This window comes from Prionailurus viverrinus, chromosome F1 (genome assembly GCF_022837055.1).
Source record: "Prionailurus viverrinus isolate Anna chromosome F1, UM_Priviv_1.0, whole genome shotgun sequence".
Classification (NCBI taxonomy): Eukaryota; Metazoa; Chordata; class Mammalia; order Carnivora; family Felidae; genus Prionailurus; species Prionailurus viverrinus.
Window position 1 is genome coordinate 66,493,729 of NC_062577.1, and position 26,535 is coordinate 66,520,263.

A 26,535-nucleotide genomic window follows, 5' to 3' on the forward strand; every position below is an offset into this window, starting at 1 on the left:
CTCACACGTGCACATGTGCTCTCTAAATAAACTTTATAAACAATTGGAATTCACCAAAATTAAACACTCCTGTGTACCAAAGGGCGCTACAGACCGTGACCTGACGGGAGTATTTGCAGAAATTTGTATCCAGAATGTACAAAAACTCTTGCAAGTCAGTGATAAGAAGACAGATGAGCCAGGTCAAACGTGGACAAAGAATCCGAGCAGATATTCGTCCAAAGAAGATTCACAGACAGCCAATAAGCACATGGAGAGATGCTCCTTAGTTCTTAAGGAAATGCCGGAGGCAACCCTAACGAGGTGCCACTTCTGCCCCACTAGGTGGCTGGAATCGGAAGACAGACAAGAGATCTTGGCGAGGAACTTGGAGGACGGGAGCCGTCCACACCGCGGGTGTGGAGCGTAAGGCAGGGCAGCCGCCGGAGACCGCGTGGCCTGGAGTTGTCGCGTGACCTAGGCGCACACCCAGGAACGCCGAGACGTGTCCACACACACGCCTGCACACCGACGCTCACGGCGTGATTCGTGACAGCCAAAAAACTGCCAGTAACGCAAACGTCCACCAAACGGTGAACGGACACACCGTAACACGCCCACAGGGTATCATTCGGCCATAAAAAGGAACCAAGCCCTGAGACACGGGGACGCGGACGAGCCCTGAGAACATACACTAAGGGAAAGAAAACAGAGAAGGCCACATGTTGTCGGATTTCACTGACAGGAAATTCTGGGATAGGTGAATCCACACGGAATGGACATTAGCAGCTGCCAGAGGCGGGGAAGAGAAGGAAGGGGGGGAGGACTGCTAATGGCCCCAGGGTTTATCTGAGGTGACGAAAATTTCCTGGAATTAGTGGTACTGGTTGCACATCCTCGTGAACGTACTCGAAACCACGGAATTGTACATTTTTTAAAGGGTCATTTATTTTGAGAGACAGAGAATCCAAAGCAAACTCCACGCGGTCAGCAGAGAGCCCGACGCGGGGCTCGATCCCATGACCCTGAGATCACGATCTGAACCAAAATCAAGAGACGGACGCTTAACCGACAGAGTCACCCCGGTGCCCCCTGAATTGTACATCTTGAGCCGTGGCTTCTGTGGACGTGAGGTAGATCTCAGTTTTAAAAAGAAAGGTTAATTTGGGAATGCAAGCTGGTGCAGCCACTCCGGAAAACACGATGGAGGTTCCTCAAAAAACTAAAAATAGAACTGCCCTACGACCCAGCAATTGCCCTGCTAGGCGTTTCTCCACGGGATACAGGTGGGCTGTTTCGAAGGGACACACGCACCCCCACGTTTACAGCAGTGCTGTCGACAACAGCCAAAGGATGGAAAGAGCCCAAATGTCCCTCGATGGATGAGTGGATAAAGAAGATGTGATACACACACACACACACACACACACACACACACACACAATGGAGTATTACTCGGCAATCAAAAAGAACGAAATCTTGCCATTTGCAGCTACGTGGATGGAACTGGAGGCTATGAGGCTAAGTGAAATTAAGTCAGAGAAAGACAAAAATCATATGACTTCACTCATAGGAGGACTTTAAGAAACAAAACAGAGGAACATAAGGGAAGGGAAGCAAAAATAATATAAAAACAGGGAAGGGGACAAAACAGAAGAGACTCATAAACATGGAGATCAAACTGAGGGTTACGGGAGGGGTGGTGGGAGGGGGGAGGGGCTAAATGGGGGAGGGGCACTAAGGAATCTACTCCTGAAATCATTGTTGCACTCTATGCTAATTTAGATGTAAATTTAAAAAAATAAAAAATAAAATTAAAGACAACAAAATAAAATAAAAAATAAAAAGAAAGGTTGATGCAATGAAAGCTAGAAAGAAAACGAAAAGGCCAGTGCTGTTACCGCTGTGAGCAATTAATTGCCTTTTATCCCCGACTGAAGCTTTCCATGTTCTGCCAGCACCTGCAACGGGTGCCACCGGTCAGTTCACCTGCAAACAGTGAGTCTCTCTCACTTCACAGCTCCTGATCGGGCAGGGGGCTACAGTCAGAAACTTCTCAAGGGGTGCCTGGGGGGCTCGGTCAGTTGAGCGTCCAACTTCGGCTCAGGTCATGATCTCGTGGTCTGTGGATTCGAGCCCTGGGTCGGGCTCTGCGGTGACAGCTCGGAGCCTGGAGCCTGGAGTCTGGAGCCTGGAGCCTGGAGCCTGGAGCCTGGAGCCTGGAGCCTGGAGCCTGCTTCGGTTCTGTGTCTCCCTCTCTCTGCCCGTCCCCTGCTCATACTCTGTCTCTCTCTCTCTCTCAAAAAAAAAACAAAAAAACAAAAAAACCATCAAAAAAAAGCCCCAGAAACTTCTCCTTAAAATCTTACTTCTTCAGGGCGCCCAGCTGGCTCAGTCGGAGGAGCGTGTGACTCTTGACTTCAGGGTTGTGAGTTCGAGACCCATGGTGGATGTGGAAGTAAATTTAAAAAAAAAGTTTTTTTAGTTATAAAATCCTACTTCTTTAGCTCAAGCGTTTCCTCCTCTCTGGGGCTGCACTGAGTTTGTAAGTTGACAGAAAGCACTGTGGGGGAGGCTACTGCCCTCCTGTGAGGCCACAAGGACCACAGGTCCCACCATGTGGGACGGCAAGGCCGGGAAACCCCAGTTAATGGAGCACTGGGGACAGGGGACGAGGAGCACTGAGAGAGGGGACGCGGAGCATGGGCACAGGGGATAAGGAGCACTGGGGGGAGGCAGCAGAGCCCCTGCCCAGACGCCACAGGAGCTCCTGTCCCATTTCATTTCAAGTGACAGGTGGTACCAGCCCGCCAGGAACGGAGGGGACAGCCCCAGTGCCCCATCAGGCGTCAAGAATCCCCCGGCCCGCCCCTGTGACCCTGTGACCGACTAGGATTTCACGGGTTACGAAGTCATTAATTGTGACCCACTCAGCGCTCCAATACCAGTTGTCTTCTCGGTCACATAACTTGATAGGCCCACCCTTTGCTATGACAGGTTACTTACATAGCTCATCGGTCACGTGGTTTGGTGCCTGGCGGCGACGGGGGACGTGCATTCAATTGTTGGCCGAGGGATCCAACCTCCAGCTTCTTCGTCCCCAAGAGGGAGTCGCCACCCGCCGCCCAGGGTTGTTCTAAGAACGTGACAGAACCACGCTGTTGCAGCATTCAGCCGACTTCCCGGAGCATTCCTGATAATTAAAACAGAGCGGGTGGCGCAGAAGGAGTCAAGTACAACCGAGCAGGCAGCGGGACTCTCACTGCTTGGCAAGGAGGCGCGCAGGCCGGCAAACCCCTGAGAGATGCGTGGCCTGCGGCGGGCCCCCAGAGGTTAGCAGCTCTCCTCTGTCGTCCCGGACTAAGCTGCAGTGCGAGAGCTAGGTCACCATCTTTAAGCGCGCTGCGTCTCAGGCTCGTTATTCTGCAGAATGTACAAACACAAACACCCCACAAAAGGCCAGGGGCAGCTTAAGTCGGAAAATTACGCTTCGTTTTCCACCGTCTGTCCTCGCGATGCACCATTTCAGGCAGGGATGGCGCTCCGAGATTTTCAGGCTGTCGCCCGCCTCCCCGGACAGTACGATTCCTGGGGTCAGACTCCGCTGTTCGTGTTCTAGTCTCCAAGCGCACAGCCAACTGACCGAACCGGTTCGTTTCAAAATCATACGGTGCAGCTTTTTGGCTGAAACCCACCCCCTTCCTGGGACCGGGGGGCAGGCGCTTACACCCTGGCGAGCCCCCTCCATCCAGAGCAGCAGGCAGGGTGACCCCCACCCAGGGGCACGTGGGGCGGGAAGGGGAAGCGTGCGAGGCACAGAACTTTCTGGGCCCAAACTGGCCATGTCCAAGGCAGACGGGGGGGAGCCGATGAGCCTCCTCACCGGCACGTCCGCGTTTCTAAAGTGTCTTTCGGCCCTGGTGACATCAGGTGACCGCAGGCTGCTAAGTCATAAGGGGGGGGGGGGGGCAAGGACGAGCGGCGGTGGACAGAAGAACACCTCAAGGTTTCAGGGGAAGTTGGGCGACGCACACCTCCGTCTCTCTTCTCCGACATCCTAAGGACAAACAGTACACAGAGGTGTAAGTTTAGGGGACTTAGGGGGTCGGAGCAGGTGATAAAAGTCCCCGCCTCGTGAATAATAAATGCCGACGTCGCACGCAAGCCCCCGGCAGACACCTGTGATACTGCATCGTGTGGACATGACCGCCTTCCGTGGCCCTGGGTGGGGGGCACACTGGGAGCAGGGGGCTGAGTTCCAGAGCTCCCGAGGTGCCGAGGAGAGAGGGGTGCAGGGCAGGAGGGCGGTGGGATGGGGCCGGCAGAGGGAGCAGCTCCTGCCCAGGCTGGTGTGCAGGCAATATTCAGGCAGTGTAGGGAGAGGAGGGAGGGAGAGGAGGGGGGAGAGGAGGGGGGAGAGGAGGGAGGGGGAGGGGGGAGAGGAGGCAGGGGAAGAGGGGGAGAGGAGGTGGGGGGAGAGGAGGTGGGGGGTGGAGAGGGGGGAGAGGAGCGGGGAGAGAAGGTGGGGGAGAGGAGGTGGGAGGGAGGAGGGGAGGGTGGGGAGGAGGCAGGGGGGAAGGGGGAGAGGAGGAGGTGGGAGGGGGAGAAAGGAGGGGAGAGAGAAGGGGGAGAGGAGGGGGTAGAGGCAGCGGAGGGGAAGAGGTGGGGGGAGAGGCAGCGGGGGGGGAGGATGTGGGGGGAGAGGAGATGGGGAGGGGGAGAGGAGGTGGGGGAGGGAGAGAAGGGGGGAGAGGAGGCGGGGGGGAAGGGGGAGAGGAGGTGGGAGAGGAGGCAGGGGGAGGGAGAGAGGAGGTGGGGGAGAGGAGGTGGTGGGGGAGAGGAGGCGGGAGGGGGGGAGAGGAGGCGGGGGGGAAGGGGGAGAGGAGGTGGGAGAGGAGGCAGGGGGAGGGAGAGAGGAGGTGGGGGAGAGGAGGTGGTGGGGGAGAGGAGGCGGGAGGGGGGGAGAGGAGGCGGGGGGGAAGGGGGAGAGGAGGTGGGAGAGGAGGCAGGGGGAGGGAGAGAGGAGGTGGGGGAGAGGAGGTGGTGGGGGAGAGGAGGCGGGAGGGGGGGAGAGGAGGCGGGAGGGGGGGAGAGGAGGCGGGAGGGGGGGAGAGGAGGCGGGAGGGGGGGAGAGGAGGCGGGAGGGGGGAGAGGAGGCGGGAGGGGGGGAGAGAAGGCGGGAGGGGGGGAGAGGAGGTGGGGGGGAGAGGAGGTGGGAGGAGGGAGAGGAGGCGGGAGGGGGGGAGAGGAGGCGGGAGGGGGGGAGAGGAGGTGGGGGGGAGAGGAGGCGGGAGGGGGGAGAGGAGGCGGGAGGGGGGAGAGGAGGCGGGAGGGGGGAGAGGAGGCGGGAGGGGGGAGAGGCGGCAAGAGGTGGGGGCAGGAGAAGGGGGAGAGGCCCCTTTCTGTCCCAGGAAATTGGGGCTGCCCCGCGGCACCCGCCTCCCCCCCCCCCAGTGTTCTCCGCCTGCGGGTTGGAGAAAGACGGTCTGGAGAGGGTGGAGGGTGGCGTGGAAGAAGGAGGCGAATGAAGAGGCAATGGCGCCAGGACCGCAGGTGCACAGCGAGGGGGGTCTGCGCAGCGGCAGCGGCTGGGGACACGTCGCCAGGCAAAAGCAGCGCACCGCTGATGGGGGCGAGACACGCTGGCCGGCCCCCACGTCCAGGCCCGAGCAGACACGGGGTCGGTTACTAGGACCCAGGTTAGGGATGGGGACCCCCAGGCTGACCCACCAAGGGATCCCTGCCCCTCCAAGGCTCCATTCTCCGCACGCTTCCGCGGAGGCCGCGAAGTCACCGCCGCTCCAGGACCTGCCACGCACGGGTCTCAGCGTCCCACTCGCCAAGCCCAGACTCCAACAGAAGTAGCAGAACCCTGCATAAGCCGCGATGCCCGCTTCCTCCTGCCAGACTCGGGTCCCGAGCGCTCCACTCAGCTGCTAATGGTTACAGCACTTGAGGGAGACGCTGGGGTGATTCCGAGCTCCAGAGCTCCAGCCGGGTGCCGCAGGGCCAGGGGAGACCAGAGGCTGTGGGGCAAGAGAAGGGTGGCTTATCAGCGAGAGGAAGCAGCTCACACACTGCCGTTTCTTCCAGAAGGCTCTCCTGCAGAGCCAGCCACAGTCAGAGGGTGCCGGCACAATTCGCCATCACACAAGTACTAAGCAGGTCCTGTGGCAGGCAGAGTAACAGGGCCCCAGGGCGGTCAACGTCCTAGTAGTCCTTGGAGCGTGTTAAGGGTCCCGGTCCAAATTCCAATGTGGTGGGAATGGGGTTCACCGCACCAGGCAATTCTCCGGATACCCAGCCTGGTGTCCAAAACTCAGTTCGGTTCTGGCACTGTCTCTCCAGGGACAGCCTCAGATCTCACAGACTAAGGGCTCAGCCCCCCAAGTTCAACTCAGACGCCAGTCAAGGCAAGCCTAGACTGTCACCTGTGCTTTTGACTGACCAGCTATAGATGGGAGGTTCCCATGACCCCCTCCTTGGGTTCAGTTCATCTGGTACAGCGACTCCTACACCATTTTCCTTCCTGGACTACAGGTTTATTTCGAGGGATGGAAGCCGGAACAGCCAGGTGGAAGAAACGCAGAGGGGAAATGGAGGTGGGAGGGGCGCCCGGGGGGCTCAGGCAGGTGAGCGTCTGACTTGGGCTCAGGTCATGATCTCACGGTTTGGGAGTTCGAGCCCCGTGTTGGGCTCTCTGCTGTCCGCACGGAGCCCGGAGCCCGCTTTGGATCCTCTGTCTCCCTCTCTCTCTGCCCCTCCCCTGCTCATTCTGTCTCCTTCTCAAAAATAAACTTAAAAAAAAAAACCTTTAAGAGAAAAAAAGACATACACGTAGAAAAAGGCACAGAGCGTCTGTGCCCTCCAGGAGCACCATTCTCCCCAAATCCCTACGAGCTCACCAACCCTGAGGCTCCCTGAACCCCGTCCTTTGGGGTTTTGTAGAGGCTTCATGACACACGCTCGGTTGCTTAACTCATTGGCCGCTGGGGATGGATGGACCCTCTCCCCTCCCTGGAGGAACTTCCAGTCCCACCCCCCAGTCACTGAGTTCCTTCCCGGCACCGGCCAGCATCCTGGTCACCTAGCGGCTTCCCCAGCCACCTCATTAGCATAAGAAAAGACACCTTTGTGGCTCTCACCCCAGGAACTTCCAAGGGCTTTCCGAGCTCCGTGCCAGGAACGGGACAAAAACCAAGTACGCATTTCGTAGAAGCCACACTATCACACCTCCAAATCTGTTGGGTCACGTGGCAAACAGAATTGGAGTTGCTTATCAGCTGATCTTAAAATAGATTCTCGGTGGGCCTAATGCAGTCAAGAGGGGCCCTGGAGAGTGCTGGGGGACCAGAAGAGGGTCGGTAAAAAGATGTGACTGCAGAAGCAAGAGTAAAGCAAAGCAGGCTGGGGGGAAGTCTGCCGGCCCCTCCAGCCACTGGCGAGGCCAGGAGCTGGGTTCTCCCCTGGGTCCTCCGGACAGAACGGGGCCCCGCGCACACCCTGATTTGCGCTCAGCCACCCGTGGCAGACCGCACGCAGGACTATGGTGCCGTAGCTTGGGTTAAGCCACTAAAAAGGAGGTAATCTGTTACACGATAGCAAACAGGAAACTATTCCCGGGACCGTGAGCAATTCTGAAATCACACCCCCGGGGCGCAAGGGCCAGGCTGCGACACAAACACAGAACCTCGGAAAGGCGCCTTTCGGCTTCCACACAGCCCCAAGCCCAGCGCGGGGGGGCCCTGGGTGCGGTTAACCTGTCGAGCAGGAATCCAAACCCCTGTGCCATAGTCCCCAGGGTGGATGACACCCCAAAGCACTCCACCTGTGAAGAGCAGCCGCCGTGTCCATCCGTTCGCACTTCCCTGGCGCGTTCCCACGAATGCGGTATTCTGGGCTGTTACTTTCGCATTTGACGGACGGAAAAGGCTGATTATAAACGATACTGAGGGACGTCAGGTCTATGGCTCTGAAGACTGGGTTTTTTCCCTATAAGTAAGGAGACGCTCAAAGTCACCTTAAAGGGATTTTTTTTTTTTTAATTTTAGGAGAAACACAAATTAAAACATTAAATTTCGGAAGAAAATGGTAATGCCTCCAAATCGTCCCCAGCTGTGGGTCAGCTGCAACTAAATTGAAACCAACTACAAGTAACTGAGGTCATTAGAAGACGCAGGTATGGACGAACAGAGAGGTTTATGGGCGCATCAGGGTTACGGTGTCACTGTCCCAGGAATCCCTGGAAAAGTCTGTGGGCTGAACGGGGCGGGCACCCTCACCTCCAAGCCAAGGCCCTCCCTAAATATTTCAGAGATACCTGTAGGGTCTCTGCCAGGTGCAAATTCGCAGTCTCATTTAACCCTCAAAGCTAGGCAGCAATACCCACTGTGCAGGTGAAACCCCGGAGCCCAGAGATGACAACCTGGCAGGTCTGTCCAAGACCGCATGATCTCTGCTTGTGAATGGAGAAGCCTGCTTTTGAATCTGGACCACAGAACTCCAACGTCATGAACTTCCCCTCCTTGTTTGCTCTGCAGTAGGATCTTATTTGTGTGTTCGAAAAGACAAAGAACTTAGGGGCGTCTGACTTCTGCTCAGCTCATGATCTCAGGGTTCTTGAGTTTGAGCCCGGCGTCGGGCTCTGTGCTGATACCTCGGAGCCTGGGGCCTGCTTCAGATTCTGTGTCTCCCTCTCTTTCTGCCCCTCCCCTGCTCATGCTCTCCCTCTCTCTCAAAAATAAACGTTAAAAAGTGTTTTCTTTTTAAGACAAAATACATAAAGAACTCATGCAACTCAATAACAAAAGAATAAACCAATTAAAAAGGGGGCAATTTGGGGCGCCTGGGTGGCTCAGTCGGTTAAGCAGCCGACTTCAGCTCGGGTCATGATCTCGAGGTCCGTGAGTTCGAGCCCCGCGTCGGGCTCTGTGCTGACAGCTCAGAGCCTGGAGCCTGTTTCAGATTCTGTGTCTCCCTCTCTCTGACCCTCCCCCGTTCATGCTCTGTTTCTCTGTGTCTCAAAAATAAATAAACATTAAAAAAAATTAAAAAAAAAAAAAAGAGGGGGCAATTTGATAGACATTTCTCCAAAGATACAAAAATGGCCAAGAAACACATGAAGACACCCGACCTCTCCTCCTTCCCGGACAAAGGGAAATGCAAGTCAAGGCCATAAGGATACCAGCCCTATGCGCCTGGAGGGCTGGAAGTAAAGAGACAGACAACAGTAAGTGTTGAGGCTGTGAAGAAATGGAAACCCCCACATCGCTGGTAGGAACGGAACCTGGCCACAGCCACTTTAACCATTTGGGAGTTTCTCAAAAAGTCAAAGAACTCCCTATGCCCCAACAATTCCACTCCGGGTTGTCTACTCAAGATAACTAGAACCTACCTGCGCACAAAGACTTGTACGTGGCAGTCCTGTTCACCAAACCCCAAACTGCAAACAACGATGAATGGATGGACTGGTTAAGTCAAACCACTGTATACGCACACAATGGAATATTATCTGGCAACACAAAAGGACAGAAGCTTTGATAAATGCTACTACCTGGACGAATATCAAAAACATGATGGTAGGAGGGGAAAAAGCCGGAGGCAAAAGGCGGAGTACTGTATTGTTCCATTTCCAGGAAGCGTCCAGAACAAACTTGTAGAGACAGAAAGTAAATCAGTGGCTGCGGGGAGGGATCGCTACTGGGCACGAGGTTTCCTTTCGGAACGGTGGAAATGCTCCAAAATTAGATTGTGATGCCTGCACCGCAAATACAATAAATACCTGTGAAGTGTACACGTAAAACGGGTGAATTTTACGGTGCGGAAATTATGTCTCAATAAAGCTATTTCGTAAACAGCCACGACACATTTCCAAGAACGGCTGGTGTCGGCAGGCATGTTTTTGTCACCCGTCGCACAGAGCCCCGTGGCCCCTCCGCCAGGACTCAGGACGTAGGGCGTCGCCCTCGGCAGCAAGTTTACTCTTAGGCTGGAAGTTTTCTGAATTGCTTCTCAACGGGAGGGGGCTCGCGGGGGCCCCCAGTCAGGTGAAGTGCCCCCGGGCGTGCAGACGCCCCACCGCAACTTCCGCAGACGCAGCCAGCGCGAGCAAGCGACTGCCCCGGGGGTGACCGCGCGCGCGCGCCCCGCCACCCCGGAGTGGAAATGGGGGTGCGGCTTGCGCAGCCGCCTCCCAACGCCGCGGGCCCGCCACCTCTCGCCCCGCCGCCTGGGGCCCGGGGACCGCCACGCCGTACCTGCCCGGGCCCCTCGCGTCCACCTGCCGCCGCGACGCCGCGACGCCGCGCCCGGGTTGCGCGCTCCGCCCACCCACCCCCGAACCCCCCCCCCATTCCCGCAGCGGCCGGCGGGGCGGGGCCGGAAGGGAGGGGGTCGGCTCCCGCACCGGGGGGCCCCCACCCCACCCCCACCGTCGACGGCCCACGCGCAGAGCGGCTCGTGGGACCGCGCGGGGGCCGCTCCGCGCGGGTGCGGGGCGCCGCGCGAGCGCGGGGAGCCCGGGGCCGGCACGTGCGCCCCCTCTCCTCCCCCCTCCCTCCTCCCCGCCCCGGGCGCAGGCGCCGACCCCGGCGGATCTGGGCGGGAGGCGCCAGCCGCCGAGGGAGGGGCGCGCCGAGGGTGGGCGGCCTGTCGTCGGTCCCCGGTCGGTCGCGGCGCCGTCCCCTGTCGCCCCGGCGAGCGTGGGCAGGGCTGTCCCGCCGCGGGGGTGGTGGGGAGGGAAGAGCAGGGACGCCCCGCAGGGCCCGGGCCCGGGCCCCCGCCCCGCCCCGCCGGGCTGCGCGCCGGCCGGCTGGGGACGCGGAGCAGCCCCGGGGAATGCGGCGGCCGCGACCCCTGGCGCCCCTCCGCGAGTGCGCCGCGCCCCTCGGCCGCCTGGCCCGCGGGCCCCCCCCATGGCGGCGCGGTGGTTCAAGGAGTTTCCGCTGAACCTGAAGACGGCGTCCGAGCGCGCCCGGCCCGGTGGCGGCGGCGGCCGACTGCGCAAGAACTCGGAGGCGGGCGGCGCCGCGCCGGCCCCCGGCAAGGGCCGCAAGAACTCGGCGGCCGAGCTGGGGAGCGGCCGGGCCGGCGGCGGCGCCCCCAGGGACAGCCGGCCGCCCCGGGACAGCCTGCAGGGCCTGATCCAGGCCGCCGCGGGCAAGGGCCGCAAGAACTCGCGGGCCGCCGAGGACGAGCCGCACCGGGGCGTGGCCAGGAGCGCGGGCTGCAGCACCTACATCAGCAGGCTCATCAAGGTGGACGCGCAGGAGAAGAACGGCGGCGGCGGCGGCGGCGGCAGTAGCAGCCCCAGCTCCAGCGCCTCTTCCTCCGCGTCCTCTTCCCCTGCCTCCCTGGGCCCCGAACCGGACAAGGGCAAGGTCGTGAGGCAGCAAGACACGGTAAGAATGCGGCCTCCCTGGGACCACCTGTCCCTGCAGAAGCGAGACGGCGAAGGGAGCGCGGAGCACCTGCTGGGCGCGAGGCTCCTCTAGGCCGCGGGGCGGGCGAGGGGGGCTCCCCCTCCCCCCCGACATCTGGGGACGGTTAAGACACCATTTAAAGTCTTTTCGGCCTTTCTATCGTCTTGAGAAAATCTTCGTTCTCAGGAGAGGGAACTTTGCGGAAACGTGCTCTCCGTTTAATTTTGTTGGCAGTTTGGGAGAGTAACTGAACGAGACCTTCCTGCTTTGTTGAACGTGACCCCCTTATAGATGTGCTGTGGTTTTAAATCCAGGGGGATGTGCAAAGCTAGATGCGTTCAGACGTTTATGGTCGGCACCCCTCAGGTGATGGGTTTCAGAACCTGGGGAACAGGCAGACCGCACGCCCCAGGCCGTCTGCTGGTTTGGAAGTTCCAGGCACAGTTCAGCCAGCACCCCAAGATTGCAGCCCTTTTGCTCATTCCGTGAACGTGTGATGTGCAGCCGCGCGTAGGACGAGGCGCACAGGGCTCCAGGGGCTGCGGAGGGTAGAGTGGGACCCGGAAACGCCCGTGAGGAAATCACAGCCTGGGAGGGAAGGTGCTTCCTGCTTCTCGGACCCCCCCTCCCAGGGCTTCTGGGCGCTGACCCTTGTGAGGCGCTTGACGGAGAGGAGCGGGACCCTGTGAGGAGACCCCCTCCATTCTCACAGCGATGGGTTGGGGGTTTGTTTGCTTGTTTTTGAAACCCACCCTTCTGTGTGGAAAGGAAGAGAAGAGCTCAGCCCCCAGCCCAGGCTGTCATTTCCTGTCGTGGGAACTTGAACTTTCTCTGGCCGCCTGCCTGGCCGCAGTCAGGAGCCCGGAGCCCACGGCGTGCGTCTGCTCCGGGCACTCTGTTCATCCCTCCGCTCATTCCTCCCGCAAACACTCACGGCTTGCCTCTGTGGCGCCGGGCACGGGGGTGGGGACCGGGTGGAAAGATGACCCGGGACCCAGCTGTTAGCCAGTGGCGCCCCTGACCGTTGGACTGGATGGGAAGCACCTTGCAGCCGAGGGCCGAGGGCTGAGTCGTCTGTGTTCCTGGGAATGGGGCTCACGTGGCGGGCAGCGAGAGGACGGAGACGGGGGTGCCGTGCGGTGGTGCGAGGGCCTCACTTCTGGATGCCCCATGTTTCTCAGGCCACCTCCTCCAGGCAGGCGGCCCCCGCCCTCCTCGTCTCTCCCTGTTGGTGCCACTTTCCCTGCCGGCCCAAGCGATTCCCTGCCGCGAGTTCTGATGCGATCGGAGACCGTAGCAGGTCTGGGGCCGCCCCTTAGTTGGATTCACCTTTCTTTGCCTTTTGGTTCTTATTCCTCTCCTTCTCTTCCGCTGGAGCAGGTAGTTTACACGGTCCCAGCTGTTTACTCTGGAGCCACACTGACAATAGGGCAGGGGCTGTGCTTTTTGTCCCCCCCACTCTCCCTGCAAAACTGTTCCCCCCTGAGAAGAGCCTGTCAGGCTCCGGTCCCCAAACCTCCCGCGTGGTCCCCGAACCTCCCGCGTCGTCAGCCAGCAACTGCAGCCTAGAACCCATCACACACGCCACCTCTCCGGGCACCTTTCTGGTTTTGGAAGATTAGATGTTTTTGTGCCGAGTACGGACCAGAACTCTGTCGCTTGGGGAGACCCGTGGGCCTGTGAGTTATGGAACCTAGACCTCCCCAGTGCTGTTCAGTTCTGACTGCGTCTCAGACTTCTGAAGCCTTCTCTTCGGAGGTTCCAGATCGCTGAAGGACGAGACCCAGGCTTGGTTCCATTTGGTTCCGTCACAGCGCCTCGCCGGTGCCGGTGGACGCTCAGTGCTCACTGGGCGACTGGCTGACTTTCGCCTGTGTCGCCCACCAGATTGGCATTAAGGACCAAAGTCAGAGGGAAGGTGCTAGACCAGTCCAACAGTCACCTCTGTCTTCCACCGGCAAATGCGTCACCGCCTGGGGAGACAACAGACCTGGAGACGAGCTTGGGGTCGAGCAAGGTTTGGGTGACTTGTTGCCGGTCAGTTTTGCCACCGACAGATCACATGGCTGTCCACCTGTGACACGATCCAGCACGAGCAGATCCATTCGGAACTGGCTGGGGATCTTTTTGGCTCTGCAGATTTTCAGTAGGTTTTGATCCCATGGCCGCCTGGTGTGTGATCACCCCCGGCAGCTCTCCTCTCTGGTTCTTTTAAGGTCATCATTTTAGAAGACTACGCTGATCCTTACGATGCCACGCGGACAAAAGGTCAGAGGGACGCAGAGAGAGTGGGAGAGAATGACGGGTACATGGAGCCCTATGACGCGCAGCAGATGATAACAGGTTTGTGGGCAGAGCGCCGGGCGGGTGAGAGGCGCTAACCTGCGCTTGGGGGACAGGTGACGCGGTTCCATCGGGTCTGTTGACCAGGAAAACAGAAGTCGGAAACAAAAGCAAGCTCAAAGTATCTAGTTAACTATCTTTATGGTTTCGTATCTTTCGGCTTTAGGGTCTGCAGAGTCTTTAACATCTAATTCTGTGCAAAGTGACACTTGTGAGTTTGCAAATGTGCTCAGGTCGTGACCTTCAGGGTTGAGGTGGTTGACATGCATTTCTTGGCCGCTTTGACGCTCGTGAGGGGGGTCAGGGATCTCTCCCAGGGACTGAAACACACCTCAAGGATTTCACGTGGTTAGAAAGCACGGACGTGACACGGTCCCCTGTGTCACAGCAGAAGGTTGGTCTCTCGACAAGCTCTACAGCGTGGGAGCAAAAAACCACCAGTCACTGTTGTGAGCCAGGCCGTGTGGCTCAGACCTCCCGAAACCACAGTCCGCTGTTCCCGTGACGTCGCGGGCAGAGCTAACGTGTGAGCTAAGCAGTCCCTGTCATCTCCAGCACCCAACTTTGCCCTTTTGTTCACGGTTGTCTCAATTTCCTGTAAGTGATACTTAAAAATAATATGAGCTAGTTGTTTAGATTTATTTGTGAAACTTAGAGTAAAATAACCTATTCACCGTTTTCCCCTAAATGCTCTTTAATCCGTAAGGAAAAATGTGTTTCTAAGGGCTGACCCCAGGCACCCTTGTTTGGGCGTTTCGTGCCTGGGGAGGGACGCGTGGGCCACACGCAGAGCCTGTGGCTCCCGTTTCGGGACAGATGGGGAAGCCGGCAGCCCAGGCGCGGAGCCACGGCCCGGAGGGGGGAGCACAGGGAAGCCGGCACCCTGGACGGGTCGAGACAGGCTTCAGGATGAAAATGAGCTACAGCAGGAAAGGGGGGCCGCGTCCTGTTTGCCTGCTTACAGAGATAAGGCTGCGCTTTGGGGAGGGTGTACCCTGGCCGGGCTGCGACCCCGAAGGTCACTGGACTGTGACCTCTAATGAAATCTGTGAATGAAAGGAAGTGAAAATGAACTTAGTCAGAATTTTAAAAAATATCAGAGGCTTGAAAGGAATAGAGGAAAAGATTTACATAAAATTGAGGGAAAAGATTTTTTTTTTAAGGCTTAATTTTGATTTCTTTCTTTTGTCTTTTTGGTTTTTATTCGTTTCTTTCCCTTTAACCAGAATAGGTAGTTTATCTGTACTGTCCCCAGTCGGTATTTGTGGAGCCACACTAATGATAGGAAAATGCCATGATCCCCACAGGACTGTGCTCAGAGACCCCAGCCCTTTCCCCTTTCACAGAATCAGAGATTCTGACTTTGTAAGAGACAGAGCAGAAATTAGCGCCTCGATCTCCTCCGGGTCGGGTGGTCAGCTTCCCCCACCACGTGGCCTCGGGACACGTCTGAAATGACGTAGGAAAAGAACTTTACGTTTTACACATAATTGGGGCGCCTGGGCGGCTCAGCAGGTTAAGCGTCTGACTTCAGCTCGGGTCATGATCTTGTGGTCTGTGAGTTCGAGCCCCGCGTCGGGCTCTGTGCTGACAGCTCCAAGCCTGGAGCCTGCTTCGGAGTCTGTGTCTCCCTCTCTCTCTGCCCCTCCCGTGCTTGTTCTCTGTGTCTCTCTCCTTCAAAGATAAATAAACATTAATTGTTTTTTAAATCTTACTCATAAGTGAGGCACCTTTCCGCTCAGGCTCATAAAGAAGGTTGTATGGAAACATCAGAATTGTCCAACGTGAAATAAACGTAATAACAATAGCTAACGTTTAATATTCAAGTATTTGTTAAGTGCCAGGCTCTGTTCTACAGTTTATGTGAGTACGTTTATTTAGGAGTACAAGGTTAATATATCCAATTGGAGAATAAATTCAAATTTACTAAACATTTAAATTACTAACTGTTCAATATTAATAGCTTATTTTGTCTTAAGAAAATCCGTGAATTTTAAAACCTCATTTAAAACATATATCAAAACACCTTCTCAGTCAGTGCAGAGAATATACCTCTGATTCTACCCGTGGGCTCCACAGCTGGACAGAATAACAGGAAGTGAGTTTATCGGAAGCTGGAAATAAAAGATTTGCTGCTGGTTTTGTTTTTTTTTTTTTTTTTTAAACCTTCTGCCTTTTTGTTCAGTTTGGTCCTTATGTGCTTGGTTGTCCTGTGCAATCTCAGAAACGGCTCCTTTTTCTTGAAAAATGTTAGAGAATTTTCTTTAGTTTCACATTTTCAGGAGATGGTGAGGACACCAGCCCCTGTCCTTGCTGTCCTGTGAGATGGCGGGACCGCGCCCGGCGTTAACGCCCTTTGAGATGTCAGAACCTCCAGCAAGTGTTTCTCAGGCAAGTACTCGAGCCTGGCCCTGTGCTGGGCTCCGGGCTTACCAGAAACAAGACAACGTGACCCATGTCCTTATGGACTGACCTTGCCTCCCAAGAGGCAGACAGACCCGACACCAGCAGACAAGAAAACGTGTCATTGAACGTAAGTGAAGTTTATAAATAAATCCTCCCTTAGACGTACCCAAGGATTGTTCAAAAAAATTAGATTATGAACGGTGGTATCGGTGTCAGTCTCTCCGTTGTTCGGCTAAGGTGACAGCAACATTTTAGCTACATAATTGGCAGAAATTTTCTAGCTGATTTAGCACGATGCGTTCAAGTGAAACCTTTAGCCCAGGAAGGGTGTTCATCCCCGAGACCGCCCGCGTTCCGTGTGGGAACTGCTTCCGGTGGTGGTGCTCTGGTGCCCGGCCCACCAGTTACCTGGCCAACCCCGCAGCCCGTGCAGTGGTGTTGGAAGTCTGGCCAGCAGTGAGGACACGAGAGTTTGGAACCATTCAGCAACGTGTCTGCGTGGCTCGGCGGGAGAGTGGAGGCACCAGGCTGTTCACCTGCACTGGTCAATACCTGTCTGCCTGTCTAAGTTCTGTGCTCACTGTGGGGCTTGAACTCACGACCCCAAGATCAAGAGTCACTCACTCCACCAACTGAGCTAGCCAGGTGCCCCTGAATAGTCAAATCTGAAGGAGAGTCTCATTGTTGGGGTGTCCATTAAACCCTCTATGGAGGGGTGCCTGGGTGGCTCAGTCAGTTGAGTGTCCGACTTCGGCTCAGGTCACGATCTGGTTTGTGAGTTTGAGCCCCACGTCGGGCTCTGTGCTGACAGCTCGGACCCTGGAGCCTGCTTCGGATTCTGTGTCTCCCTCTCTCTCTGTCCCTCCTCTGCTCGTGCTCTCTCTTTCTCTTTTTCTCTCTCTGTCTCTCAAACATGAGTAAACATTTTTAAAAATCCATTCTGGGAAAAAACAAAAATAGAAGACTTTGATTTATCTAATTTGCCTATACTTTACTTGTGAAACCTAAAGTTCAGGGTTCCTCAATTATATGTGCTTTTGTTCAGGTATTTAGACTTATTTGATAGGGAAATACTCAAATCATTTTATCTTTTTAAGTTTTTTAACTTAAGTTTTTAAGTTTTTTATTTCCATGTTCCTTTATTATTTTTTTTTGCATTTTTATTTTTACTTAGTTTTTTTTTTTTTTGAGAGACAGAGCGTGAGTGGGGGAGGGGCAAGGAGAGAGGGAGACACAGAATCCGAAGCAGGCTCCAGGCTCTGAGCTGTCAGCACAGAGCTTGACGTGGGGCTCGAACTCCCAGACAGCGAGATCATGACCTGAGCCGAAGTCGGACATTTAACTGACTGAGCCCCCAGGTACCCCTAAAATATTCAAATCATTTTAAATCAAAAGCTTGAGCACTAATAAAACCTGTGCCTAAAAACATCTTTGAGGGGAAAACAGTTTGTAAGCGTATTTGAAAGCATTGGGAGATGGGTTGGGGGACAGGTGCATTACAGAAATGTTGTGAACATTCTGCATGAAATCTTTGGGGCACAGAGTGAGCATGCAGTGCCCAGGTCCACTGAGGCCACGCGGCCTCGTCTACGTCCCTGCGAGAAGGGGCTGACCTGTGTGTCGCCGCTCACCGGGCCTCACGGACGTGCTGCTGTAATGCGCCTAGTGCGCGCACGTCCAGTAAATTCGGCCGTTATTTAGACACTCTGGAGAGAGAGTTGCGTCTTCCCAGGGAGTTCTGGACCCGCGTAGCGGACTGTTCACCGCCAGTTGCACTGCACTTAGTGAAGGAAAGTCCTGGTCCTGTTCCTGGTCCTGAGCCGTTGAGCCAGGGCGGGCAGCCTGGAGGGTGGGGTGTATCTGCAGGCCCCGAGGTCTGTTGTCCGAGGTAAAGGCCTCTATCAGCAGGGCCGGGGCGTAGCTTCCTCTCGCCGTTTCCTCCTTCTCAGGCCCGTTTCCTCCCGGAGCCAGCCCTGCACGTCAGGGCTGTTCTCCAGCGGGAAGGTCGGCCCGCTGGGTGATTGTTTCTGTTTCTATGGCGCCTCAGGCTGGGGGCAGCAGGTGCCGGAATGGAGTGCAGGGCGACTCCCTCGCAGGGCCACCGCTCAGGCCCTGGTTTCCCCCAATTAAATGGTGCTTCTCCGACCTCCCCGCTCCCCGGGCCACCCGGGAAGGAGCGCTTCCCAGGGACTCCCATGTGCCCCGGCCTCACTCGAGACCCTAATCATGGACATCACTTCAGCACGGGCACGAGATTTCCTGTGGGCAGGGCTGAGCTGAGGCGAGGACCTGGGGCAGGGTCACCGTCTAAGCTGACGGTAAGCCTGGGGTTTGGTCAGAAACTTACAGTTTCTAGGTTCGTGCTTTGAATTCCGTCCTGCCTTCTCTTTCCTTCTTCTCAGCTCTATAGAAACATTGTTTTAAAAAAATTCCAGCCCGATCTTCACCGAACCAGGAACGGAGTGGGGATGTTGTTCCCCATAATTTCATCTAGAGTAGTGAAAACGAGGCGCAGTATTGAAGGTCGAGAGGCTTGGATGGAGACGCACCTGCGCCAGCGCCCGTCCCGGCCCCGGAGCCGGAGCCTGCTCGCTCGGACACGGAGGGCTTGGCTCCAGGAGAACCCCAGGACGGGGACAGGCAGGAGGCGCTCGGATGGGGGGGGCACAGGGACCGGAGGCGGGCCCGTGCTCCTCAGGCTCAGCCTCCCCTGAGAACCCCCACACCCCAGACCCATTACGCCCAGACCCCCACACGCAGGGCTGGAGCCCGCTGTGGCCGGGCCCTGGGCACCGACACCGTGGTTCTGAACTTAGCGTCCTGACCGTCACTCGCCCTTCAAAGTTTCATTTGTTGCTCTCGCTGTGATACGAGTCTCTCCTTCAGTGACTCTTCTCCGAGTGTCACCGTGCCCGGTTAGTTGTGGTCGTCCGACCCTCCCGCTTACCTGGCCCTTCTCCGCCCCTGCGGGCACGCTGGGGTGGGGGGGGGGGCACCGCCCCCGCCCACCCTGAGCTGGGAGCCCCGGCTCTGCCTTTGACCCTGTCCTTGTCTCCGGGGTTCCCACGGCACTAACAGCCTTCGTGTGTGTGAGCGTGCACCTGTGACTCGGAAGGGAGGTGGGCAGGAGAGAGGAGGGGACTCTGGGTAAGGTTTCCACACGTGAGGGGTCGTGGCCGAGCAGCTGGCCCTTTGTACGCAGGCCGTTGAGAGCCCCGAGCGGGTTCAGGCGGACTGAGGTGCGCGCACTTGGAAAGGCTCCTGGCGGCGTCCCGGCGGGCGTTCGGAGCAGCCACAACATGGTGCGTCCACGTCACCGGCTTGGGCTGCCCAGACGCCGCCTGCCGAGGCCTCTGGACCTCGAGCTGGTCGGTCCCAGACACTCCTGGCTCCTTCCCACGTGGCTCGTAGCTTCTGCTTGGTTTTTGCATGCTTAGCTTCCAGTGGAACGTGAACGTAATTGTTATTACCTGCTAAGAAAACGTAAGCTGAATCGCATCCAGAACGACCTGAACTGTGTATCCTTGCCTTTAAAACTCGTGTGTCTGGGGCGCCTCGGGGGCTCAGCTGGTTAAGTCTCCAACTTTGGCTCGGGTCCTGATCTCACGGTTTGTGCGTTCCAGCCCTCACGACGGGCTCTGTGCTGACAGCTCAAAGCCTGGAGCCTGTTTTGGATTCTGTGTGTCTCTCTCTGTCCCTCCCTGCGGCGCGCGTGCGCTCTCTCTCAAAAGTAAATAAATAAAACATGTGTGTTTGGAGCCCAGCGTGCCCACTGTCCAGCCCCCCACCGTCTCCCCTCTCCTGCCTCTGTCCTTTGAACTTCCCTGTCAGTTCCGCGCTATGGGAACAGGCCCTCTGCGGTCCCCACCTCCCTGTCTCCCCTCAGGCAGCTTCCTCCCTTGGGCGTGACCTCCTCTGTCAGGGTGAACCCATCTTCCACGGGGAGTGTGTCCACGTGCAGTGGCTGAGAGCACGGCTTCCAGAAGCCAGCTTCCTGCTTGTGTGTCCAGCGCGTCCCGGCTTTGCCACGTGCTGCTGAGGACAATTGCCTTGAGTTTGTGGCTAGCTTTCCCTTCTGTAACATTAGGAAACCACAGTACCCGTCTCACAGGGCTGTTGTGAAAGCCACAGGGTGCACCGTCCGTGACGTTAGCGGTCGTTTTTACTTATTAGCCCGCCACATACTGTTTGTGAACGTGTCTAGCTTCCTCAGTGTTTTGAAACCGCCTAGAAGTCAGGAACTCTGTCCTGTGCACGTAACTGTCTTCCCTCAGTGCGTGTGGCCCGGTGCAGAATGTAACGGCCCGTCGACTTTTATTAAAATACTGTGGTCTCAGCCCTCCACGAAGGTGGACGCTGGGCGGTGGGGCAGGTCTCCTGTGGCCATTTCTCCTTCCACAGGCTGCACGTGGCCCCGAGATGCCTGTCCTCAGGCGATGCCTGGTTGTCGGGCCGGATGGCGCGCCCGCCCAGGTGCCCGGAGAGGAGCCGTAGGTCCTCGCGCGGACAGGCGGCCCCTTCGCATCTGGGCCGGGAGGCAGTGTGGCTGTTCTCTGCCGCCTTCCCCGGACAGCAGGAGGCTTCCGTGGCACCCCGCCGTCGAGGTCTTACGTATGGGTGTTTTCCAGAAATCCGACGCCGAGGTTCCAAGGATCCCTTGGTGAAGGCTCTTCAGCTGCTGGACGGTCCCTGCGAGGCGGGCGACACCGGCACAAAATCGGAGACGTCAGCCAAGAGACGGAGCTCCAAGGACCTCCTGGGGAAGCCCCCCCAGCTGTACGACACGCCTTACGAGCCCACGGACGGCGGCCCCAGGACAGAGGAGCGGAGGACACGACTGCCCGCGGGGGACGAGAGGCCAGCGGCCGAGTACGAGCAGCCCTGGGAGTGGAAGAAGGAGCAGATCGCCAGGGCCCTGTCAGGTGAGGGCTGCCCCCAGGCGCCGGGGACATCCCATGTGGCTGGAAGGCCACGCGAGGCTGAGCCCCGGAGGCGCCGAGTGCCTTCAGTGGCTTGAAACGCCCGCGTGGCCGCTGCTCTGTCCCCACACGTCTCAAGCCGTCGGGTCGGGAGCGGCTTCTACCGGCTCCTGCTCGGGGCCGCCCCTCACGCCTGGTGAAAGTCCCACTGAGGAAACGGCAGCACTGGGTGCGGTGCGCTGCAGGGGCCCCTCCTTGAGGCGCGAGTGTGCAGAATAGCTTAGGAGACGCGGGCGATCGGGCTCGGTGTGAACGGTGGTCTCCCTCTGTTTGGCCGACAGCCTCTTTTTCCTCGGATTGGGAAAAGTCAGGGGTGTCTTTTTCCCTCCACCAGCGAAGCCAGGCTGGTGGTGCCCGTGTGGTCCACACGCAGGCTCAGTGGAGTTCGGTTTCCGTCCTGTTTTCCGCCGACCCCGCGGCCACCTGCTGTGCTGCGTGTCGCTCGTTCGTGTCTCTGCTCGGTGCGGCCCCGGTGGCGTAGCGTCCAAGGCACCGTTCGTAGTTTCTGTTTCCAGGTTGATCTGTGTATTATTTCATAGTAAAAGCGGCTTATTTGGTTTCCTAGAATGATATGCTCGTATCTTTTATTCTAAATTTACTGAAAGTTTTTAGAAGTATATGCTAGGCGCACTCTGGAGGCCCCCAGGACGCACCCCACCCTGGGCGGTCGGCACGCGTCAGCCCTGGCCCAGGGGGCTTCCTTCCCGAGATGAGGCCGGCAGGGAGGCTGCCGCTTTGGCATCCGCCCCGGCCACCCCTGTGGCCTCCGTGTTAAACGAGCCTTCTTTCCAGTTCAGTTTGAAGGCTCTGAGCGACCTTCCGTCAAGGAGGACGCGGTGAGGCCGCACCCCCGTCAGAAGAGCTGGACCCCCAAGGTCTTGAAGCCGGCCGCCTCCGAGCACGGCGAGGGCGAGAAGGTGGACCCAGCCCTGCCGCTGGGGAAGCAGCCGTGAGTCTCTTCGGCACTCGGGGACGAATGGGTGGCCGGCGCTTTTGCGGGCAGGGGGAGCACTTTGCACGATGAGTTTTGCTCGTGAATACTTGGTGGGTGGGGCTTAACGAACACCTGTTTTCAAAGCCTGTTGCATTTGTGCAGAGCGGAAAGGGCGCTGCATCCCAGAGCCGGATTTCAGATTCCGTTCACCCGTGTGGACTGAAAACTCTTCAGTGACACCAGCCCCGTTAACTCCCTCTCATGCCTGATCCGTTTTGTGATCCACGTTTACCCAAATCTGTGTCTCGTCTCTTCTGAGCGTGAGGCAGAATCTAGTTCAGGCTATGCAGCTCCCACCAGAAGTGCATTACAAATGATATGTTTTGGGGGCGCCTGGGGGGCTCAGTGGGTTCAGCGTCCGGCTTCGGCTCAGGTCATGACCTCACGGTTCATGAGTTCGAGCCCCGCATCGGGCTCTGTGCCGACAGCTCGGAGCCCGGAGCCTGCTTCGGATTCTGTGTCTCCCTCTCTCTCTGCCCCTCTCCCGCCCTCCCTCCGTGTCTCTCTCTCTCAAAAGTAAATAAAAACAGTAAAAGAAAATTTTAAATGATACTATTTTATGGAGCGAGGCCCTGTCTGGATTCGTTCTCTGATGTTGGTGCCCCCTTTACAGTTGGTACCATGGCGCCATCACCCGTGCGGAGGCCGAGAGCCGGCTGCAGCCCTGCAGGGAAGCTGCCTACCTGGTCCGCAGCAGCGAGTCCGGGAGCAGCAGGTACACCATCGCACTGAAGTGAGTACCGAGGCCGCGAGCGCTCTGCTCGGGAGGCGGGCGGTGCGCCCCGCGGCCCTGTCCCGTCGCGGGCAGGTGGCTTCTTCAAAGAGGTACAATTTGAAGGCGGTGCGCAGGGGTGCACCGGCTCGGATGACGGGGTGTGAGGGCTGGGGCTGGAACGCGGGGCTGGGACGGGGTAGATGCGCCAGCATCTCCGGGGACGGCGAGCGCCTCTGCTCTCACCCATCGGTCGGTGTCCGCCTCGCCCTACCGGATCCCACGAGCCCCCCCCCCCCCCCCCCGCCGTGGGTCCAGCAGAGAGAAAATCCCCGACAAGAAGAGGAATTCCCAGTGGGACGGTTCAGTTGTTTTATTTCCTAGTGTCGGAGACTTCAGGTCCCTTGATGTCAAAATGCCAACTCCAGTTGCACACCAGCTTCTCGTGGGGAAGAGGGAGACGCTGGCCGGCTGTCGTGTCCCCCCCCCCCCCCCCCCCCCCCCCCGCCACCGTAACCGAGCGCTCGCTCTGGCCCAGCGGAGCTCCTGTCATGGAAATTCTCGCGGCTGCGGGCCCAGTGCTAGAGGATCATTGTCAGAGTCCCTAACAGCATTTCCTTCCTGAGGAAGCGGAGCCCCTGAAACAATCAGGCTGGAGGGAGAGAGGCCGGGCTGGTCGGGCGACGCGGCCCGGAGCGGGCCGGCCGGCAGACACACAATGGCAGGAACAGCGCCACTGCGTTCCTGACGCGGGGCTCGTGCGCACATCTCGGCCTGGGTGCCGGCTGTCGTCCTATTCAACCAGGGACAGTCTTCCCAGTTTGGGGGGTGGGAGGGAAGGAAGGAGGAAACTGGGTTTTTCTTCTCCTTCTTTTCCTTAACCTATTCTGCGGGGAAGAAAGGAGGAAAGGACCTCACGTCCTGGCCCCGTGACAAGGAGGGGGCTTAAAGGGGATTTAAACCTCACCTTAGCGGTCTCCTGCTTGGGCTTAAGCACTAGCCTGGCAATTTGGGGACTGGGCTTTTTCCCCCCCCCTTTTGTCTTTTTTGGTCCAGTCCCTGATGACCTGTGTGTTATGGACAAACAGCCCAAGTCTGACCCACCTTTGGCCGAGGCCTCGAAGCCTCCCAGAGCCCCTGGAGAGCGGGATACGTTTCTGTTCGCGTTTGTAACGGTTCCCGGCACGAGTGAGAACGCGTCTGCCTGTGACCCTGGCCGGGATTGTTGTCCGTGGGGGACGACCCCCCGCTCGCTCGGTCCCATCTCCTCCTCGATTCTGTCTCGTTTCAGGACTAGCCAAGGGTGTGTCCACATCATAGTGGCCCAGACCAAAGACAGCAAGTACACGCTGGACCAGACGAGCGCGGTCTTTGGCAGCATCCCCGAAGTGGTGCACCACTACTCCAGCGAGAAGTTGCCTTTCAAGGGGGCGGAACACATGACCTTGCTGCACCCCGTGCACAGCAAGCTGCACTAAGGTCCGGCCAGCAAAGCGCCGGCCAGGCCCCTCCTCCCGCGACATCGGCGCCCAACCAGCATCCGGGGGGCGAGGCGGGGACCGCACCCCGGGACTTGGTGCGAAGTGAGTCTCCGTCTAGAAGGCATCCTAAATCCGTTCCGTGACACTCGGTCGCTGACCTGTTGCTTTTCCACAATGAGAAATCATGATTTACCGGCTGCCTCCGCTCTCTGGGGTAGGTGTTCTGTTTGGGGGAGGGGAGACTCTCAGGAAAGGTGAGTCAGGAGTCCAGGAATATTGTTTTCCAAAAACGTGCTAGTTGTCACGTGGAGGACCTGGTCTCTAAACAAACCAACAAAAACGCAATTGGCATTAATACGAGGCAATAAAAATGGTCACGTGGGCCCAGGGAGCGCAGGTCACGGACCCCTTTTCGGGGAAACGGACGAAGAGTGGAAAATGAGTGAACAGCAGGTGATTTGGAGAAAGCTGTGGAGTCCGTGAAGGTTCACAACTCTGACAAGATTACTTTGTTGCTCAGCCTTCTAAGAAAGTTGTGTTTTCTCAATCTCTGGGGACTTTTTTATCATTATTCATAGAAGCATAAACAGGCAGGAAGACGCCCCTGACTTAAGAATCAGCAGTATAAATTAAGCCTTGGCATCGTTTTAATTCTGAATTCTAGAATGAAATACACAACAAATCTGAAAATTTGAAAAGCTCAGCAGCCTCGAGCTGGATGATTTTTGCTGGATGATTTTGCAGAACCCGAGTACCTCCGTTCCATCCTCGGGCATTTCGGCTGTTGGGGCTGGTTTTTAATGTTTGCTCTCTAGTTTGATTTGCTTTGTGTTTGGGAGTAAATGCTAAGTGTATGCATATGTGTACCTCTCTCCGTCCGTCTCTAGGACGTGACTGCCCGTGCTCCCCTCCGAAACGTGCAGTGTCTCCTGGGCTATGCAGAGCAGGCCAGCTCCCGGCATAAAAATATTTCTAAAGAGACCAAGGTTTCCCTATTAAGATATTAAATTAATATTCCTAGTCTGCTTACCTTCATGGTTTATTGGGAACTTACATTGACCGTTGACTTACTGTGAAAAAATTATGTAAAAAACCACGAGAATGGCTTCCTGTGAGGAGACCCCGGGGACGGCCAGCGGTTAGAGCCGAGCAGACGCTTCTGTGTTCCGGGTCTGCCGCGTGGACCTCAGAACTGGCCCACGTACACGTGCACCATCATCCACGAAAAGCTCATTTTTGTGGCTCCTTTTAAATACACGGAAGAAGCTGATTCGGTTAATTTTTAGGAAAGCATATCTTTCTGGTTAGTAGTTATCATTCTGTCACGATTTAGAGGTTAGTAAATCCTTGCTTTTTTATTCAGTTAAGGTTGTCGCCAACGGGTTGTGTGATCTTGGATTTAAAAACTTGAGAGGAACCTTTTCTTACCGAATCTCAGTGATTTTATTAATAAGAGTCTCCTGTGTTTTAAATACTGACAGAATGTTTTCAGTGTGTATTCACTGTGTGTGACATCTTTGGCACAAGATTTTTTTGTTACTTTTAGCATCTACAGTTCCAATTCCAAATCAACAAATATTTATTATCTTCCATATACAAATCACTTATTAAACTTATTTTTAGTTCAACATTCTAAAAGTGAAACCTTATTTTCTACTTAAACTTATTCTACAGAATACAGCGGTGATCCTGATTGTAATAAATGCTAAAAGCTTTGTACAGTTTTTCCTTGTGCACTAAATGGTTTCTGTCGCCCCCGCCCCCCAACTGAGCAGTGTGCAGCGAAATGACATTTCGACAGCAAACCTGATGCGTTACGTGTTCATGAAGCTTCCATCGCACGCTCAGTATTATGCTTTCTCTGCAGTCGTGACTCGCGACCTCCTTCGTGCGCCTGGAGGTAGACATGTGGGCTTGTAAATGGTCCAGCTCCCTCAAACCAGGTGGGAGGTTGTAACAGGAAGGGACGGAGTAAGTCAGGAGGGGGCTCGCCTGCTGTGCTCTTCCCTGGGCGCCTGCTGTGCTCTTCCCCGGGCGGAGGAAAGTCAGGGGCTTCCCGGCTTCAGGGCCCAGCAGGTGTCGCTAGCGGCTTCCTGGGGTTGGGGGCGCGGCTCCTGGGCCAGCTGATCCGAAACCCTGTGACGCGTTTCCACTCCTGGCTCTGAGTGCTTGGGTTTTTTGTCATCTTGTCTTGATGCAAGTATTTGCCCATAGTCTTCAT

The 26,535-nt window shown here is 56.9% G+C and overlaps 1 protein-coding gene and 1 long non-coding RNA gene across 5 annotated transcripts; one reads left to right on the top strand and one right to left on the bottom strand.

Annotated features, from left to right (window-relative positions):
* Nucleotides 1-2,203: 2,203 nt before the first annotated feature.
* Nucleotides 2,204-10,173, bottom strand: LOC125155327 (uncharacterized). 4 transcript variants are annotated; one of them, XR_007148146.1, is made up of 6 exons: nucleotides 9,533-10,173; nucleotides 9,374-9,421; nucleotides 7,808-7,971; nucleotides 5,710-6,005; nucleotides 3,863-4,036; nucleotides 2,204-3,172 (listed from the first exon to the last, which is right to left on the bottom strand). It is a non-coding gene; the product is annotated as an uncharacterized LOC125155327 (long non-coding RNA). The 4 variants fall into 4 exon arrangements; XR_007148145.1 differs by having other exon boundaries at nucleotides 2,204-2,397; nucleotides 2,986-4,036; XR_007148144.1 differs by having other exon boundaries at nucleotides 2,227-2,277; nucleotides 2,986-4,036.
* A 318-nt stretch (nucleotides 10,174-10,491) lies between these two features.
* Nucleotides 10,492-26,038, top strand: SHE (Src homology 2 domain containing E). Its single transcript, XM_047840555.1, has 6 exons — nucleotides 10,492-11,378; nucleotides 13,616-13,742; nucleotides 20,777-21,070; nucleotides 21,920-22,076; nucleotides 22,735-22,854; nucleotides 24,125-26,038. Exons 1-6 carry the CDS (start codon nucleotides 10,893-10,895, stop codon nucleotides 24,309-24,311), a joined length of 1,371 nt encoding a protein of 456 aa, XP_047696511.1. The 5' UTR covers nucleotides 10,492-10,892; the 3' UTR covers nucleotides 24,312-26,038.
* The last annotated feature ends 497 nt before the right edge of the window (nucleotides 26,039-26,535 follow it).

Coding starts and splice junctions, on each gene's coding strand:
- SHE (XM_047840555.1), top strand. CDS start 10,893: ATGGCGGCGCGGTGGTTCAAGGAGTTTCCGCTGAACCTGAAGACGGCG. Junction 11,379..13,615: donor TCGTGAGGCAGCAAGACACG/GTAAGAATGCGG, acceptor GGTTCTTTTAAG/GTCATCATTTTAGAAGACTA. Junction 22,855..24,124: donor AGGTACACCATCGCACTGAA/GTGAGTACCGAG, acceptor GTCTCGTTTCAG/GACTAGCCAAGGGTGTGTCC.